The sequence below is a fragment of the Myotis brandtii genome, unplaced genomic scaffold (genome assembly GCF_000412655.1).
Source record: "Myotis brandtii unplaced genomic scaffold, ASM41265v1 scaffold237, whole genome shotgun sequence".
NCBI lineage: Eukaryota > Metazoa > Chordata > Mammalia > Chiroptera > Vespertilionidae > Myotis > Myotis brandtii.
This window is the reverse complement of record NW_005358943.1, coordinates 6,254,370-6,270,838: the sequence shown is the minus strand read 5'-3', so window position 1 is coordinate 6,270,838 and position 16,469 is coordinate 6,254,370. Positions and strand designations below refer to the sequence as shown.

General features: G+C 40.1%; 1 protein-coding gene across 1 annotated transcript in view; it reads right to left on the bottom strand.

Moving 5' to 3' along the window:
• LRP6 (low density lipoprotein receptor-related protein 6) overlaps positions 1 to 16,469 on the bottom strand; it is a 134,965-nt gene that overhangs the window by 8,264 nt on the left and 110,232 nt on the right. Inside the window, exons 16-20 of the mRNA XM_014540204.1 lie at positions 10,897 to 11,106; positions 7,435 to 7,560; positions 6,706 to 6,942; positions 5,592 to 5,702; positions 1,013 to 1,243 (exon numbers count right to left, since the gene is read on the bottom strand). Coding sequence (XP_014395690.1) covers positions 1,013 to 1,243; positions 5,592 to 5,702; positions 6,706 to 6,942; positions 7,435 to 7,560; positions 10,897 to 11,106 — 915 coding nt within the window. The remainder of the gene's footprint in view (positions 1 to 1,012; positions 1,244 to 5,591; positions 5,703 to 6,705; positions 6,943 to 7,434; positions 7,561 to 10,896; positions 11,107 to 16,469) is intronic.

Genomic DNA, 16,469 nt, shown 5'->3' with positions numbered 1-16,469 from the left:
GAGACATCGATCAGCTGCCTCCTGCACATTCCCCACTGGGGATGTGCCCGCAACCAAGGTACATGCCCTTGACCGGAATCGAACCTGGGACCCTTGAGTCCGCAGGCGGATGCTCTATCCACTGAGCCAAACCGGCTAGGGCTAAACCCATTTTTTAAGGCATGAATACAATGTATGGAAGATTATTTCTTCAGCTACTGGATGCAAATATTGTAATCACAACCACCAATGCTAAAGAAAAATTTTCATTTTTTCCATGTGACTTCCTAAATTCTACAACTGCAAATAGGTATGGTAACACAGAAACATTAACAGTTTAAAAATCATGTCTGTTTACTTGGTTACACGTAAATAAGTTCTAAATATTTTTAGAGGGCTTTTGCCTAAAACCTCTTTCTGAGAGGCTCTTTACACTAAGGGCACCAGAAAGCGCTGATAAGAAAGCTGTACTTCCCTAGAGCAACATGGTCTACAAGTTTAGAACTTCTGGTTACTTGGCTTTGCCTGAATAAACCCCAATCCCAGTCACCACTTAAAGTTAGAAGAGAACGTAAGACATTATATACCTCCCGGAAATCACCCAGCTATTTCCAAATTTTTGCTGAAAAGAAATCTTAGTCTATTTTTTGGCCTCCTTTAATTCCTGGTCTCAATAGTACTAAAGTTGCCTGGTAGTGAATCTAAAGAACTGTGGTGTATGACTTTTCACTAAATGACTAGCTGATTCACTTTCAATAGATTGCATCCAGAAATGCAGTATATGCAGTATACAGAAATGCTTGTCTATGTACTTGCTTTGTATCTTTTGGCAGCTTTCACCAATCATACCTCAGGTCTTTTGTGTACAGAGAAGATGCAAAAAGTAAAAGAGAAAATTTGTTCTTATAATTTTTTAAATCCAAAGTGCTCTAGTTTGATATAGACTTTGGGTAGTATCCTGTTTCAATTATGGAAACCTGGGAATCTTGCCAGGACCCAAGACTTGATTCTCAATGAATCAGTCTTAACTCACCTGGAAGAGATCCTGACAAAGAACTTGGGTGTGGCACATAACCAAGGGGCACAGAAGCTGGTCCATGAACTACGTAGTCATTAGTCATGGTTTCTCCATCTCCCTTCATACGTGGACACAACATCCTCTGGCAAATAAAGTATATGGTTCCAGACACAAAAATAGTGACAATTACTCCAATAACTGAACCAACTGTATTGGTGGCCTGTGGTGCTGGCTCCTCGGTTGGATCTAAAATGATAAGGCAGTACAGTTATATAATGAAAGACAACTGTAGAGTCAAAGTAGTAATCAAAAAGAGGGCTTGCGAGCAGAGTGGGAAGCTAATGAAGACAACTTATAAACACTTTTCTTTTTTATGAACACATATACACCATGCCCCATGGATTATGGATAAATGTTATCATTAAGAATCAAAGGAACCATCCTTAAGTGAAAACAAAAATAAAACAAAACATTGGGAACCATACTGTAAATGATTTTTAAAAAATTAAGTGAATTATAGTTAACCTCCATTAAGAAGTTTTAAATACATATACATATAAAAATCTATCATAATTTATTCTGTATATACTAAAAATCAACAAACTTATTTTAGAATCTTAGAACAAATTTTAGGGCCAGAAGGGATGAATCTAAAAAAGTCATTAAATGACCTGGAATGGTGAAGCCAAAAGCAAGCCTGGGCTGGATTTTAGGTTTGAAAAGTGACATGTAGGCCTGGTGACAGGAAACTGGGGGCTAAAGATGAGCATTAGCTCTCAGGCCCAATGAGCTGATGCCTTCAGGGTGAGTCTTGCTGCCTGAGGGCAAGGAACAGGCCTCTGATACAGGAGTACTTGAGGACTCAGAAAGAAAGCCAGGGCCTGAGAGCACTGGAGCAAGACCCTGCCCTTGGCATCCACCTGCTCCATATGAGGCTTTAGAAGCAGAGACATCAATATTAGAGGTAGAGGGAAAGAGCAAAAGGGCTCATCCGATTTAGAGCATTACTCTTCAATTTAGAAGGAAAATCATTCCATTCTGAATGGTCAGACTTTATCGCTCACAACTGCAAATCCTTTAAAAACCTTCCTTCTGTTTGTCTGACCTCAAACACCCATCCACATAGCTAAACTCACCCTCTGATAGATTAAATAAAATAAATGAGAGAAAATAACATTACTGTTACACAATACATAGGGGCTGCCAGTTACATATTTCATCTATGGCATGTGAGGCAGATTCTTAGTCCCGTGAGCAACCATCTCATCTTTCTTCTTCCTTTCTAGTGCCTTGACATTCCTTCCTAATGCCAAGCTTAAGAAGAATACTTTACACTCACTATCTCCAATTCTTAAAGTCTCTGGGTCATATCTTGACTCACTGAAATCAGGCTCTTATCCTCACCACCACACTGCAACTAGTCTGGCAAAGATCAACATTCTCCTATTTGCCACACTCAATGAACCCTTCACCTCACTGGCCCCTCTATATTCTCAATGCTGCTGGCTCTAGTTTTCCTCAAAAATGTCTGATCAATATCCTTCCAAGATACCACTCTCTTAGTTTCACTATCTCAGATTACTCTTTCTGTTTCCTTTTGTTGGCTTCATTCTCTTCTGTCTGCCTCCTCAGGTGGTTCCCAGAGTTCTGTCTACCCCTACTATTTTCCACCTCTATTTAACTCTCCCTGGGAGATTTCATCCACTGACTCTGCTTTAATTATCATTAATAAACTGAAGAGCCCAAATCTCTCTCTTGAGCTACAGACCCATACAGTCAACAACTTCCTGAAAAACTTCATGGGCGACTTGAATGCAACACATTCAAAGTGAACTCTCTGTCACCAGCATCTGTCATGTTTCCTAGATGCCAGGGGTAAAGCAGATCATAAAACAAATGAGGTGCTCTTGGCAAATTAAAGGCATTTAAATTAAATTAAAAATAAATTTTAAAAAACCTACATCAGCCAAACATTACATCTGCAGCCAAGATATGGTACCTCAGTTTACAGTCCCTGTGATATATTCTAGTTAATGACTCCAGTACTTCAATGAGGTATCTGTGTGTCAACCTAAACTTATCAACTATATCTAAATGGTTACCAAACCTTTTTTTATTTCAGAAATAACTCTGAAATCTATCTTTCCACCACCACTGCTCCTCTTGATTTAGATCTTCATCATCTTCTGCCTGAACTATAATAGTCTCCTAAGCATTTTTAAATTACAGGCTTCAAGTTACTAGATAGTGAAAACAATTTAGTGGGATGCAAATAGAATTTTAAAACAGAAAACGTCAGAATGCATTCTACATACTATGGATAAATACTGTTGTATGACATATTTGTTTATGTGTGCACCCATGTCTTTGTATCCTCTTGATTTGGTCAAAAAAGTTTGACAGCAACCAGCCTAACATTTCCCTTCCTATAATCTTATCACCTCCAATCCACCTGCTTTACAGCTTTCCCAATTACACAGCCATGCCATCCTTTATAAGTTGTTCAATGACTCTTCATTATGCTGGAGATAATGTTTAGGCTCTTCAGAAGAAAATAAAAATCCCCTATCATCTTACCTATGTTATCTCTTGCCAACACCCCCATGTATTTTGGCAGTCCCATTTACATGCAGTTTCCCAAAGGTGCCTATTTCACTCTGTGTCTGAATAGGATACTTCCAATTTCTAGAATGTAATCTTTCCATTCACCTGCATAATTAACGCTATTCATTGATCAACACCCTATAACTTCAGCCTATACCATTTTTCTCAAGTCTTCTTTGATGAGTTGCATCTTCACTCTTAAAGAAGTGACCACTCTCTCCTTTGTGCTACTACTTGTAGAAATCTATTATAGCACATTTGATATCACTTATCGCACACCTTTATCAATAGTACCGCCTTTGATTCAGGCCATATGTTTTATACACATTACATCATTTAATTTTCTCACAACCTCTAGGCTAAATATTATCTTCACTCCGAGGACGAAGAAGCTAAGGTTTAACAAGAATAAGTAATGTGCTTGTAAGAGGTTGAGCTAGAATTCAATTTCATCTCCACCTAGCTTTAAAAGTCCTAATCTTACTATTACCTCAACCATAGAGGACTTTGAGCAACTTGGTACAGGTACCCTATATCCTGAGCACATAGCAGGTATCCAGAAAATGTTAATGAATAAACGAATAGATTCTACAAGTCTTAGTAAGTATCCCATTTGAATTTGTAAAAATATCAGCTTAAAGTCTTTATTAAGATTAAAGAGTTTTAAAACCAGACCTATCTAAATTCCATTAAACCAGTTTTGACAGGATAGACCTGGCTTATGCTGAACTGCATTCAGAACTAAGTTTACCACTTTGGAATATATTATATGTTCAGGCACTGGTCAATAGTTATGAACCTTGAAGAAACTATAGGCTATTCAGCCTACATTCTCTAGGTCTGTAAGTATATGTTGGCATAAATGTCCTTAACCTTTTTTTTTTTACTGTCCTTTTTAAAAATTACTTTTAAAAAGTTGATTTTTAGAGACAGAAACATCAATGTGAAAGTGCTACATCGATCAGCTGCCTTCTGCATGTCCCCTACCGGGGATCAAACCTGCAACCCAGGCATACCCGACCCAGCAACCTCATGGTGCATGGTACAATGCCCCACCAACTGAGCCACACTGGCCAGGGCACTGTCTTTTTTTTTTTAATTGATTTGAGAGGGGAAGAGGGGGGAGACAAACATTGCTTCTTTGTTCCACTTACTTATGCATTCACTGTTTGATTCTTGTTTGTGCCCTGACCGGGGATTGAACCCACAACCTTGGCGTATCAGGACAACACTTTAACCAACTGAGCTACCCAGCCAGGGAAAGAAAGCTCTTAAAATCACTGACATACTGGTGGAATTGTATCAAGAAAAAAATGGGAGATGTTAAATATGAACTAATGTTCAGAAACTCTTAAATTTAGACTACTGATTGAGTTCCACATATCTACAAGCATTTCTCGTTTTAGTATGCTTCACAGATTGTGTTTTTTTACAAATTGAAGGTATGTAGCAACCCGGTGACAAAAAAGTCTATCAGTGCCATTTTCCAACAAGATCAGATGACAGTTAGCATTTTCTTAGCAGTAAACTTTTTAAATTAAATATGTACACTGTTTTTTTAAGACATAATGCCATTGAACTTAATAGACTACATTATAGTTTAAGTAAACTTTTATATGCAGTGTAAACAAAAAAATTAGTTTGACTCATTTTATTGCAATATTCGCTTTATTGCAGTGGTCTGGATCCAAACCCGCAATATCTCCATGGTATGCCTATAAATTGTTTCAGAATTTCTTAACTTTAGTTGTGGCTAAACAATATTTATTATTTTCTAATGCTTTACACTAAATGTTTCTGTGAAGAATTTTTGTGCATAAGAAAACTGCTGTCTTTTGAGGACTTATTAAAAGCAAAACATGCTTACCATTAATAGTTGTTTCTTAGTAAGGAACTAGTGATTATAAGTAAAACTCACACATAAGGAAAAGGAAAATATACTATTAAAATTCTCCCTAAAGAGTAATATGCAGGTTTTAGTCCTACTTACAACAATCCAGTTCATCTGATTTGTCACTGCAATCCACATTATGATCACATTTCTTATGTTTTCCAATGCACTGACCATTGGCACAGCGGAACTGATCAATTAAACAAAGCACTGGGAAAAAAGGCAAATAGTTTTCTTATTTTTACTATATTGTGAGGCCAAATACTAGCAAGTCAAAAACTACTTTGTGGGTGCAAATGAAAACAAATTAGACTTTTAGATATATCTTAAAAATTATTCTCAGGAGATTTTCCTTGAGAGAGGGAAAAGGCAATCCAGCAGGAAATTTCCTATTTTGTTCTTTATGTTAAATTTCATCATTCACTAATAATTCTGTTAAGAATTAAAGAATTCTACATGCATTTCTAGACACTAAAGAATTCCAAATTTTTGTTTGTTTTATACCATGTTAAAGGTTAGTGGAGGAAAGAGAGTAATAAAATTATTTTACACTGAAATAAATAAGTTCACGAATTCAGAGTTTGTTGGGAACAAGTACTATTTTTACCTACTAAAGTTCTTTTGGCCTCATTCCTCTGTTAAGCTTTTTAATAGGTTTCAGAGAGGAAGGGAGAGGGAGAAGAGAGAAAAACATCAATGATGACAGAGAATCATTGATCAGCTGCAGGTCCCACACTGGGGTTCGAGCCTACAACCCAGGCATGTGCCCTTGTCAGGAATTGAACCCAGGACCCTTCAGTCTGCAGGCTGACATTCTATCCACTGAGCCAAACCAGCTAGGGATCTGTTAAGCTTATTGATGTGTATAAATCTTATGCATATTAAGTTAATTAAAACAATAATTTGGAACATGTTACTGTATTTATTTATTTTTATTACATTTATTGGGGTGACATTTGTCAACATGAACATATAGCTTTCCAGTGTGGGTTTCTGGTTACAAGATCTGCATATTGCATCATGTGCTCACTACCCAAAATCAAATCTTCTCCTGTCACCATATATTAGTACTCAACTATGTTTAGACATAATAAAGTCAAATGTACTTGAAAATCCCCAATCTACCACTGAGCCAAAGCAACACTCCATTCTGAATTGCAAACAACTTAATGGAAAAAGGACTATATAAAAAGGTCTTAAAATTTTTAGATACCTTCACAGTTCTTCTCGTCTGATTTATCCTGGCAGTTTGCATCTCCATTGCATCTGAGGGCACCATCAATACACTGTCCACTGGCACACTGGAACTGGGACTCTGAGCATACAGGACAATTGAGTTCATCACTGTGGTCTTCACATTCAGTAAACCCATCACACCGCCAAGCCACAGGGATACAATCAATTTCTCCCGTGAAACAAGTAAACTGCTGAGGAGAACATGTTGGGGGCTCTTCAATGAACAAGGGGGGGAGGAGAGTGACAAAAACAAAATAATTGTCACGCAGAGGTAACATACCTGAGCGAAGCTCATTTAATAGTCAACATATACAATCTTTTGCAGTCCAAGCAGAATGCTTCACAGCTGCTACTCAACACGATATTTTTTTTTAAACTTAGAAAAGTTAGAATAAGAGAGTCTTATAAAACCATCTTCTCAATGGTTTTTTGAGTGTATAAGCTCTTTCAATCTTTGTTCACAGAAATATATATTTTATAGTAGAAAACAATGATTTGGGGGGCTACATTTTTCTATCAGTTTATAATCATAATGTTTAATAGCTGTATCAACTCAGTTATGTAATAATTTTCCTAACATTAGAAATCAGATTATTTTTAAATTTCTGTCACTGTAGACAACAATCTTTCTCTTTCATTTGAATTAAAGTTACAGAACATGTTAATTGGCATTTAGACCTGCACAGGAAAATGATAACATATTTACCTCCACATGATAGTTCATCTTGAAGCAGAACCAAGTGCATGGGGCAAGAGCACCTTGTAGTACCATCTCCTTTTACAAGACAAATATGTGAACAGCCACCATTATCCTGAGCACAAGGGTGCTGTCCTGCAAAAAAAAAAAAAGTAAAGAAGGAAGGAAGAAAGAGAGGGAGGGAGGAAAGACAGCCAGGTCAAAATCAATCGTTTATGAATTACCAAGGACTTTTTTACCACACATATATAATTCCTTGCTCCATCCCTACACAATCTATAAGAAAATGAGGACAACAAAACACTGTTTTTATATATGCTATAATAAATAGGTAATATGCAAATTAACCCTCACGCCCTCTGCCTCTGACCAGGCAGCAAGGGGGTTAGTGAGGGACGACCAAATGACTGAACAGCAGGCTGCGTGGGGCAACCAGGCCAGCAGGAGGGTTAGTGAGGGACGACCAAACGACTGAACAAGCAGGATGTGTGGGGTGACCAGGCCGGCAGGGGGATTAGTCAGGGACGACCAAACGACAGAACAGCAGGCTGCGTGGGGTGACCAGGCCAGCAGGGGGGCAGTTGGGGGTGACCAGGCCGGTGGGTGGGAGCAGTAAGGGGTGAACAGGCCGGCAGCTGGGGGGGGGGCAGTTAGGAGCAACTAGGCCAGCAGGGAGAGGGCAGTTGGGGTCGACCTGGCCGGCAGCGGGGGGCAGTTAAGGGTGACCAAGCCAGGGATCAGGCCTAAACCGGCAGTCAGACATCCCCCCGAGGGGTCCCAGATTGGAGAGGGTGCAGGCTGGGCTAAGTGGACCCCACCCCCCTGTGCACAAATTTCATGCACCGGGCCTCTAGTTTATAAATAAAATATCTTAAAGTATTTTAAGCAAGGTAATGATACAGCTCATGTTAATTTTGTGACTAAGAAAAGCTGATTACTGAAACTAAAAAAATGTGTAGGAAGAATGATGAGACTATAAAAACTCTTCTAAACTACAGATTTTAACTCAGAAATTCTAACTTTCTAAAAAAGATGATTTTACTCAAAAAGTATATATTAATAAAGAATCCACTGAAAAAACTTAAATTCACATGGAACTCAACCAATCAGAAAAATCAAAATTACTTGTTTAGTCAATTGCAAAAGGTAACCTGCAATGTGCCCTGGCTGGAGTGGCTCAGTTGGTTGAGCATCATCCCATACACCAAAAGGTGGCAGGTTTGATTACCAGTCAGGGCACATGCCAGAGTTTCGACTCCAGCCTCAGTAGGGGGCCTGCAGGAGGCAGACCAATTATTGTTTCTCTATCACATCCATGTTTCTCTCTCTCCTCCTCTTCCTTCCTCTCTCTCTAAAATCAATAATAATAATTTTTAAAAAGATAACCTGCAATGTTACAAATGTTTAATTTCCTCATATTTGTGCTAAATGAAATAAATACACCATCTGGCAACTATTTGAAGTCTGTCTGACAGGTTGTATTCAATGAAATCATTGCTATGAATTTTCTACTTAGCTTGTGTTAAAAGTAACTGGACATTTGCCATCACAGAATACCAACATCTGATGTTGACACCCATTTGTTATCTGACTTTTCACTAACACATCCGTCCTGTTTTGGTGAGTGTTGATGAACTTAAGGGAGTCAGCTATCTACCAATGAGCAGTGTGTTATATGACATCAATGTCCCAAAACAGACATCAGTCATTAGATTAGGATACATAACCAATACGGCAGTGTTTCTCAACCTTTTAATTCCATGGCACTTTTGATAAAAATCTCATTCTCTTTAATGTTCTTAGAAATTTGAAAAAAAATGTTTTTCCAAATATAAAACCATATTTAAATGTTCACTTATTTATAAAAAAGATACCAAACCCCCTGGAAATTCTGAAAACCTCAATTGAGATCTTATATCAACTGAATAACTTAGGCACTGTGTCATTACTACCTTATTCCTATTAAATGTTCTGCATGAGTTACATATCATAACAGAGAATGGCAACAATTCTAACTTTCTAATTCTTAAATACCTCTAAACTTAACTTCCAAGTTCATAAACAGTGACAAAATAATGAGGACTTGAACAAGCAATGGTGCTCTCATTCCTCTATTCTCCTTTCATATTACAATTTGATTTAAAGGCATTGTGCTGAGAAGGAGTTTTAATAGTTCGTTCTCTCTTCTTCTCCTCCCCTCCCCTCCCCTCCCCTCCTCTTCTCTTCTCCCTCTGTGTCTGTCTGTCTGTCTGTCTCTCTCTCTCTCTCTCTCTCTCTCTCTCTCTCTCCTCTCACTCAAGGGTATTTTCCCCATTCATTTTGAGAGACAGAGAAACAGACAAGAGAGACAGACAGACAGACAGACATCAAAGTGAGAGACACATCGATAGGTTGCCTCTTGCACATGCCTCACCCGAGGCCAGGGATCAAACCTGCAACCCAGGTACGTGTCCTTGATGGGGGGTTGAACCCGATACCCTTCAGTACGCTGGTCCATGCTCTAAACATTGAGCACACAGGCCAGAGCTCAAAACTACAATCATGTAAGACCTATAGTAATTATTGCTATGAAGGTATTTTTGATTACAGACACCTATTAACAAGGAAATAGTCCAAGATGATCAGCCATTTTGGTGTTTTCAGTAAGATAAAAAGAATATTTATGGCTACTTTTTTAAAGCTCAGAGTTGAAAACTTTATCCAAGAGGGGAAAAAACCAAGCACTTATTAGAGCACAGTATTTCAAGTTTACCTACAGATTTTAGCTTGCTTTTGCTCAAGATAAAGTTATTTCATTATAACTATATCCATCATTATATAACTTTTGCTTTAGTTTGAACTATGGGGTATACAAAGAATGAAATATATGTTTTATATTAGTATTCTTAAAGGGGCTGAAGGAGAGAAAGAAAGGGCATCACAAGCAGAGTGTCTGTTGTACCTGAGAAAATTTTTGAAAATGAGCAAGACCATTCCATTCCCCCATTCCTATTTTATGGAGAAAAAGATTAAGCTTAATTTAAAAAGCTCCCAGATGAATTTAATATAAGGCTGTAAAAGCACAAAGTTAGCCCTAACCGGTTTGCTCAGTGGCTAGAGCATCGGCTCTCAGACTGAAGGGTCCTGGGTTCAATTCCAGTCAAGGGCATGTACCTTGATTGCAGGCTCGATCCCTGACCCCAGTTGGGGTGCATGGGGGAGGCAACTAATCGAAGTGTCTCTCTCACCTTGATGTTTCTCTCTTTGTTTCTCCCCTTCCTTCCACTCTCTCTAAAAATCAATAGAAAAAATATCTTTGGGTGGGGATTAAAAATAAATAAATAATAAATGTTTTAAAAAAGGCAAAACTGAAAGTACATGTTTATCTTCAAGATAAAGTGGTAAGACGACACAAAAGAACATCTAATTATTATCTTAACTTCTTACAACAAACAGAAATCCTACAATGAGCAGTACATCCTCAGCACTTACGATATTCCTGAAGGTTCAGCTCCTTTACGGCATGAATGTCACTAAGCTGGGCTATTCGAGCCTGCACTTTGGTTCTACCCTCTCGACCTGTCATGTCAATTTTTTCAATCATTTGCTGCTGCTTATCAATCCAATAGAGCCAATTTTCAAACACAGTCAGTCCCACGGGCTGCAAGATATTGGAGTCTTCTAATACTATCCGGTTGGCACCTTGGAAAAAAGAACATTCACCAGAAATAATTCATGTGGGCTAAGTCATACATTCAACAATTATTTATTGAAAAAATCAGATTCTAAAAGTTCTGAAAAGGAAAATATAAACTCTCTACCACAAAACTTCAGAATCATTCTTTGAAGATATATACATACTAGAAGATAGATAACAGACTAGACATTCAAGTGCAATCAAGAGCAAATAAGTGTCCAATACATAGTAAATATTCTAATTCATAAAAATGTAGAAAAGAACAGAGCAGTTTTCAGATGTTTCTTAAAGCTGAGTCCATTTTTCAAATTAAATTTCATGAAAAACTCTTACATATAAAAACAGATGAAAATGGTATTTCTCTGGATGAAGCAGTGGTGGTGAGCCCAGAGCTCTTTGCTCTTGGCTTCCCAACTCATGGAGCACACCAGAGGCATCTGTGAAGAACTTCACCCTCACCCCACTCAGGATGCAGAAAAACAACTGACTCAAAAGTCACCTGGTTCAAGCCACAGCTCAAAGTAGGAATTCTTCCTACAACATTACAGACACAGAGTCATCCGGACTCTGAAGAAGCAATCTATTTCTGTTGCTGAACTGTGAGAAAGTTCTTTCACAGTGTGCTGAAATCCCATAGCTTCCCCCTCATTTAAACAGAAAAAAATATACTCATTCTCTTCCTCTTTCTCTTAATAGTCTCTCAAATAGCTCTATAATATATTCTCATGCTTACTAAGTGATGAGGTTCAATCAAAAAGCCATTATACTTTGAAAATATCAGGGAAAGTTCCAGAAAGGAGGCAAGCATAAAGCTAAACTTTAATAAATACAGAAAAGTGGGGAGATAGTCCAGATGAAAAGGCACTGCCTAAGTCAACATTCAGATCGACAGTGGGTTAAAAACAATGCTCCCTCCTACAAATCTACTAAAATGGTGGTAAACAAAATTAAGGTATACACCCATAAAAACAAATAGGACAGAAGAGCAGAGTGACATAAAATTTAGAAGTTGGAGACCAGACAGATCAGATACAATAACACAGTATCCCAGGAAAAGCTAAATGCCTAGAGTTGGTGAAGCCAACAGCAAAATTAGCTGGCTCACAAACCAGAAGAGCCAGGTATTTTCAGATAGAGCAAAGGGAGGAGTAATGTGACTGAGGCTGAAAGAGTACCAGCTGAAAATAAGTATAAAAAGTAAGGCAGCTCCTGGATCTCCTCCCTCCTCTAGCAGAAGACTGAAGATATGCCTCCTAAAGAGGTTAAACTAGACTTCAATATACCAGGCAAAGACAAAAAGGTAGTGCCATACATAGAATTTTACCGGGGAATTACTTAAGTTTACTGATAACTGGTTGGACTCTCTCCAACACCCTTCTCCCACTAGACTCCAAAAACACTAGCATCAAGTTTTTATCCTCCTAGAGAAGACTAGAAGGTTTCCCTATAGGAAAAACAAACCACCATCAACAATGACCAAACAAAAAACCTGAGGTATCCAAAAGAAGAGAACTTTAGAGAGTGCCATCTGGGAGTCCCATTAGAAAACAGCCAGGTCTCTCTCTAAGAATCCTTGCTTCACAAGCAGCAGCAATGTGAAAGTCAGCATTTTTAGTGCCTCACTATTAAATACAAACAAGCAACTAACAATCGCCAGATACTCAAAGCCCAAGACAAACATAACAAAAAAACTTACAGAAAAAGACACAATTAAGAAAAGAAAAGTCAACAGCAACAAAAACCCTTAAAGAACAGGATGCTTTTAGTGGAGGGAAGACATTCAGAGAACACAAAAAAACCCTTGGAAATTAAAAAATCCAACAAGAGGGTTGAAAGATAAATTTGAAAAACTCCCCCAGAAAGCAGAACAAAAAGACAAAGCTAGATAATAGGAAAGGAAAATACAGCTATAGTCAAAAAGGCACATTTTAATAAAACTTCCAGAATGAGAAAACAGAAAAGAAATCATCCAAGAAATCACATTTAAAAACTCTTCAGAACTCATGGTATAAGTTTCCAAATAGAAAGGATTCACTTGGTAACCAGTTCAGTGAAAGAAAGAAAGGAGGGGAGCAGGGGAAGGATCACACACAACAGCACATCATCATCAGGTTCTAAAACACTGGGGAAACAAGAATGGATAAAAGCTTCTGAAAGGAAAGGAAAGGATCACATGTAAAGTCAGGAATCACAATGATACTGAGGCATGCAGGAGGCAGCTGATCAATGATTCTCTCTCATCATTGATGTTTCTCTCTCCCTCTACCTCTCCCTGCCTCTCTGAAATCAATAAAAATATATTTAAAAATATTTATAGCTACACTAATAAAAGAGAAACATGCAAAATAACCATCACTCCATTACTCCACTACACCCACAAGCCACGCCCACCAGACAATCAGGAACGAGTATGCAAATTAACCCAACTAAGATGGCGACGGCCACGAAGGTGGAGTGAGCAGGAGGCTTGGGTTGCCCCTGGCAATGGAGGAAGCCAAGCTTCCCACCTGGCCTGCTACAAAGTTTCAATTATAGAAGATAAATAAATCCTAGATACCTGCTTCCAGCCCGCCCTGGCCTCTACTCAAGGAGGCGGTGGGAAAAAAAAGAAAAAGAGGAGAGGCTGGGAGCTTGGGTCGCCGGCGGGGCGTGGCCAGCCTGAAAACGGCCATCAGCCCCTCACCCAGGCTAGCCAGGCACCCCAGTGGGACCCCCCACACTGAAGGGGCTGTGGGCAGCCTGAACACGGCCCTCAGCCCCATCACCCAGGCTGGCCACACCCTCATGGGGTGAGGGTCCCCACTGGGGGGCTTGACCAGCCTGCAAACAGCCATCAGCCCCTCACCCAGGCTGGCCAGGCACCCCAGTGGGGACTTCCACCCTGAAGGCCGGCCCCCACCCGTGCACCAGGCCTCTATCCTATATAGTAAAAGGGTAATATGCAAACTGACCCTAACAGCAGAACGACTGGGAATGACTGGTCACTATGACACACACTGACCACCAAGAGGCAGATGCTCAATGCAGGAGCTGCCCCCTGGTGGTCAGTGCGTTTCCACAGGGGGAGCTCTGCTCAGCCACAAGCCAGGCTGACGGCTGCCAGCACAGCGGTGGTGGCGGGAGCCTCTCCCGCCTCCTCAGCAGCGCTAAGGATGTCCGACTGCAGCTTAGGCCTGCTCCCCACTGGCAAGTGGACATCCCCCAAGGGCTCCCGGGCTGCCAGAGGGATGTATGACTGCCAGCTTAGGCCCGTTCCCCCCAGAGAGCGGGTCTAAGCCAGCAGGTGGACATCCCCTGAGGGGTCCCAAACTGCGAGAGGGCACAGGCTGGGCTGAGGGACCCCCCCAAGTGCACAAATTTTTGTGCACCGAGCCTCTAGTATTTAATAAAAAGAGAAGTTCAGCAGTATGCTTTCAATTCAAAAGAAAAAAAGGTGGATTGTTTGATGCTTCTGTGTGTATTGAAACAATGTTTACATTAGACAAAATTAACTTCAGGGAGGAAAATAACCATAAATAACAAATAATTAAGTATAAACTTAGAAATTATGATATAACTGTTGGGAGGCTGGGAGGCGAGTTCATATGTGTATTTTGGGGAATCTATGGCTTAAGATAGCAAAATCTTTATCTTCCATCAAAGGCAGTCAACTTGCAATGTATAAAATTAAAAAACTGAGAAATAGTAGTTTTAAGCAAGTTATTTTAAGAGAACTGAAAGTGGATGTCTCTGAGAGTGGGAATGAGTAGAACAGACCTGTTTTTCTGTTATAAGCCAAGTGGAATCATTTGATTCCCATAAATATTTACATGTATTACATTGATGGCAAACTTAAAACAGTAATAATAAGATTAAAAATGATTAATTGGTGGTGGTAAAAGGATGGACTCAAGCGGACAATCAGAGAAAAAGACAATATAAAAACATGCTTATTTATCCAACAAACAAAGCATGTACTAGGCAATCCAGTACAAAAGATTTGGTGGGAGACTAAAATAATTAAGTTGAGCCCAGCCGGTGTGGCTCAGTGGTTGAGCATCCATCCATGAACCAGAAAGTGAGGGCTTGATTCCCAGTCAGGGCTCATGCCTGGGTTTCAGGCTTGATCCACAGTAGGGGGTGTATGGGAGACAGCCAATAAATAATTCTCTCTCATCATTGATATTTCTATCTCTTTCTCCCTCTTCCACTCTCTGAAATCAATAAAAACATGTTTAAAAAAATATTAAGTAGAAAAAGACCCCATGATAAAAATGTATATAATTATCTGAGACTATGTAAGGAGGAGGGAGGGAGGACCCAATACTACACTAACCTTTTTTCAGAAAACAGGAAAAGGGAAAATATTTTTATGAGGCAATGTAACCTTGACGGCAAAACTCCAAGTACATTATAAGAAAGGAAAGTTATAGAGTAATCTTTCTCATGAAGATGCAAACATCTTAAGTGAAACATTAGCATATCAAATCTAGCAATCTATACTAATAAAAGGGTAATATGCTAATTAGACCGGATAGACCAGATGTCATTGCAGACGTCCTTCCTGACAAAGTGGGGGCCCAGGTGGCGCCGCCCAGGGTCCCGGGTGCCTGCAGTCGGCCAGAGGGAGGGAAGCCTGGGTCCTGGATGTGAGGGCTGAGGTGGAGACAGTTTAGGGGCGATCAGAGAGGCAGACGAGTGGTTAGGGGCAATCAGGCAGGCAGGCAAGCAGTTAAGGGTGATCAGGCAGGCAGACAGGCAAGCGGTTAGGGGCAATCAGGCAGGCAGGCGAGTGGTTAGGAGCTATCAGGCAGGTAGGCAGAGTGGTTAGGGGCAATCAGGTAGGCAGGCAGGCGAGCGGTTAGAAGCAAGCGGTCCCAGATTGCGAGAGGGATGTCTGACTGCCCCTGAGAGGTCCTGGATTGCAAGAGAGTGCAGGCCAGGCTGAGGAACTCCACCCTCCATGGATGAATTTTGTGCACCGGGCCTCTAGTATAAATATAAAAAGGATACTATATCATGCTAAGTTTAGTTTATTTTAGCAAACTAAAAACAGAAGGGAACTTTCTTAATCTGATTTTAAAATATATACACACACACACACACACGCACACACACATATATATACACACGAGAGGCCCGGTGCACAAAAATTTGTGCACTCAGGGGGGTGGGCATCCCTCAGCCCGGCCTGTGCCCTCTCGCAGTCTGGGACCCCTTGGGAGATAATGACCTGATGGCTTAGGCCTGATCCCGGGTGGCAGAGGGCAGGCCCAATCCCTAGGTGCAGCCCCTGGTCAGGCTCAGAGCAGGGCCTATTGGGGAGTTGGGGCGCCGCCCCGTCATGCACAGAGCAGGGCGGATCGGGAGGTTGTGATGCCACCCCTAG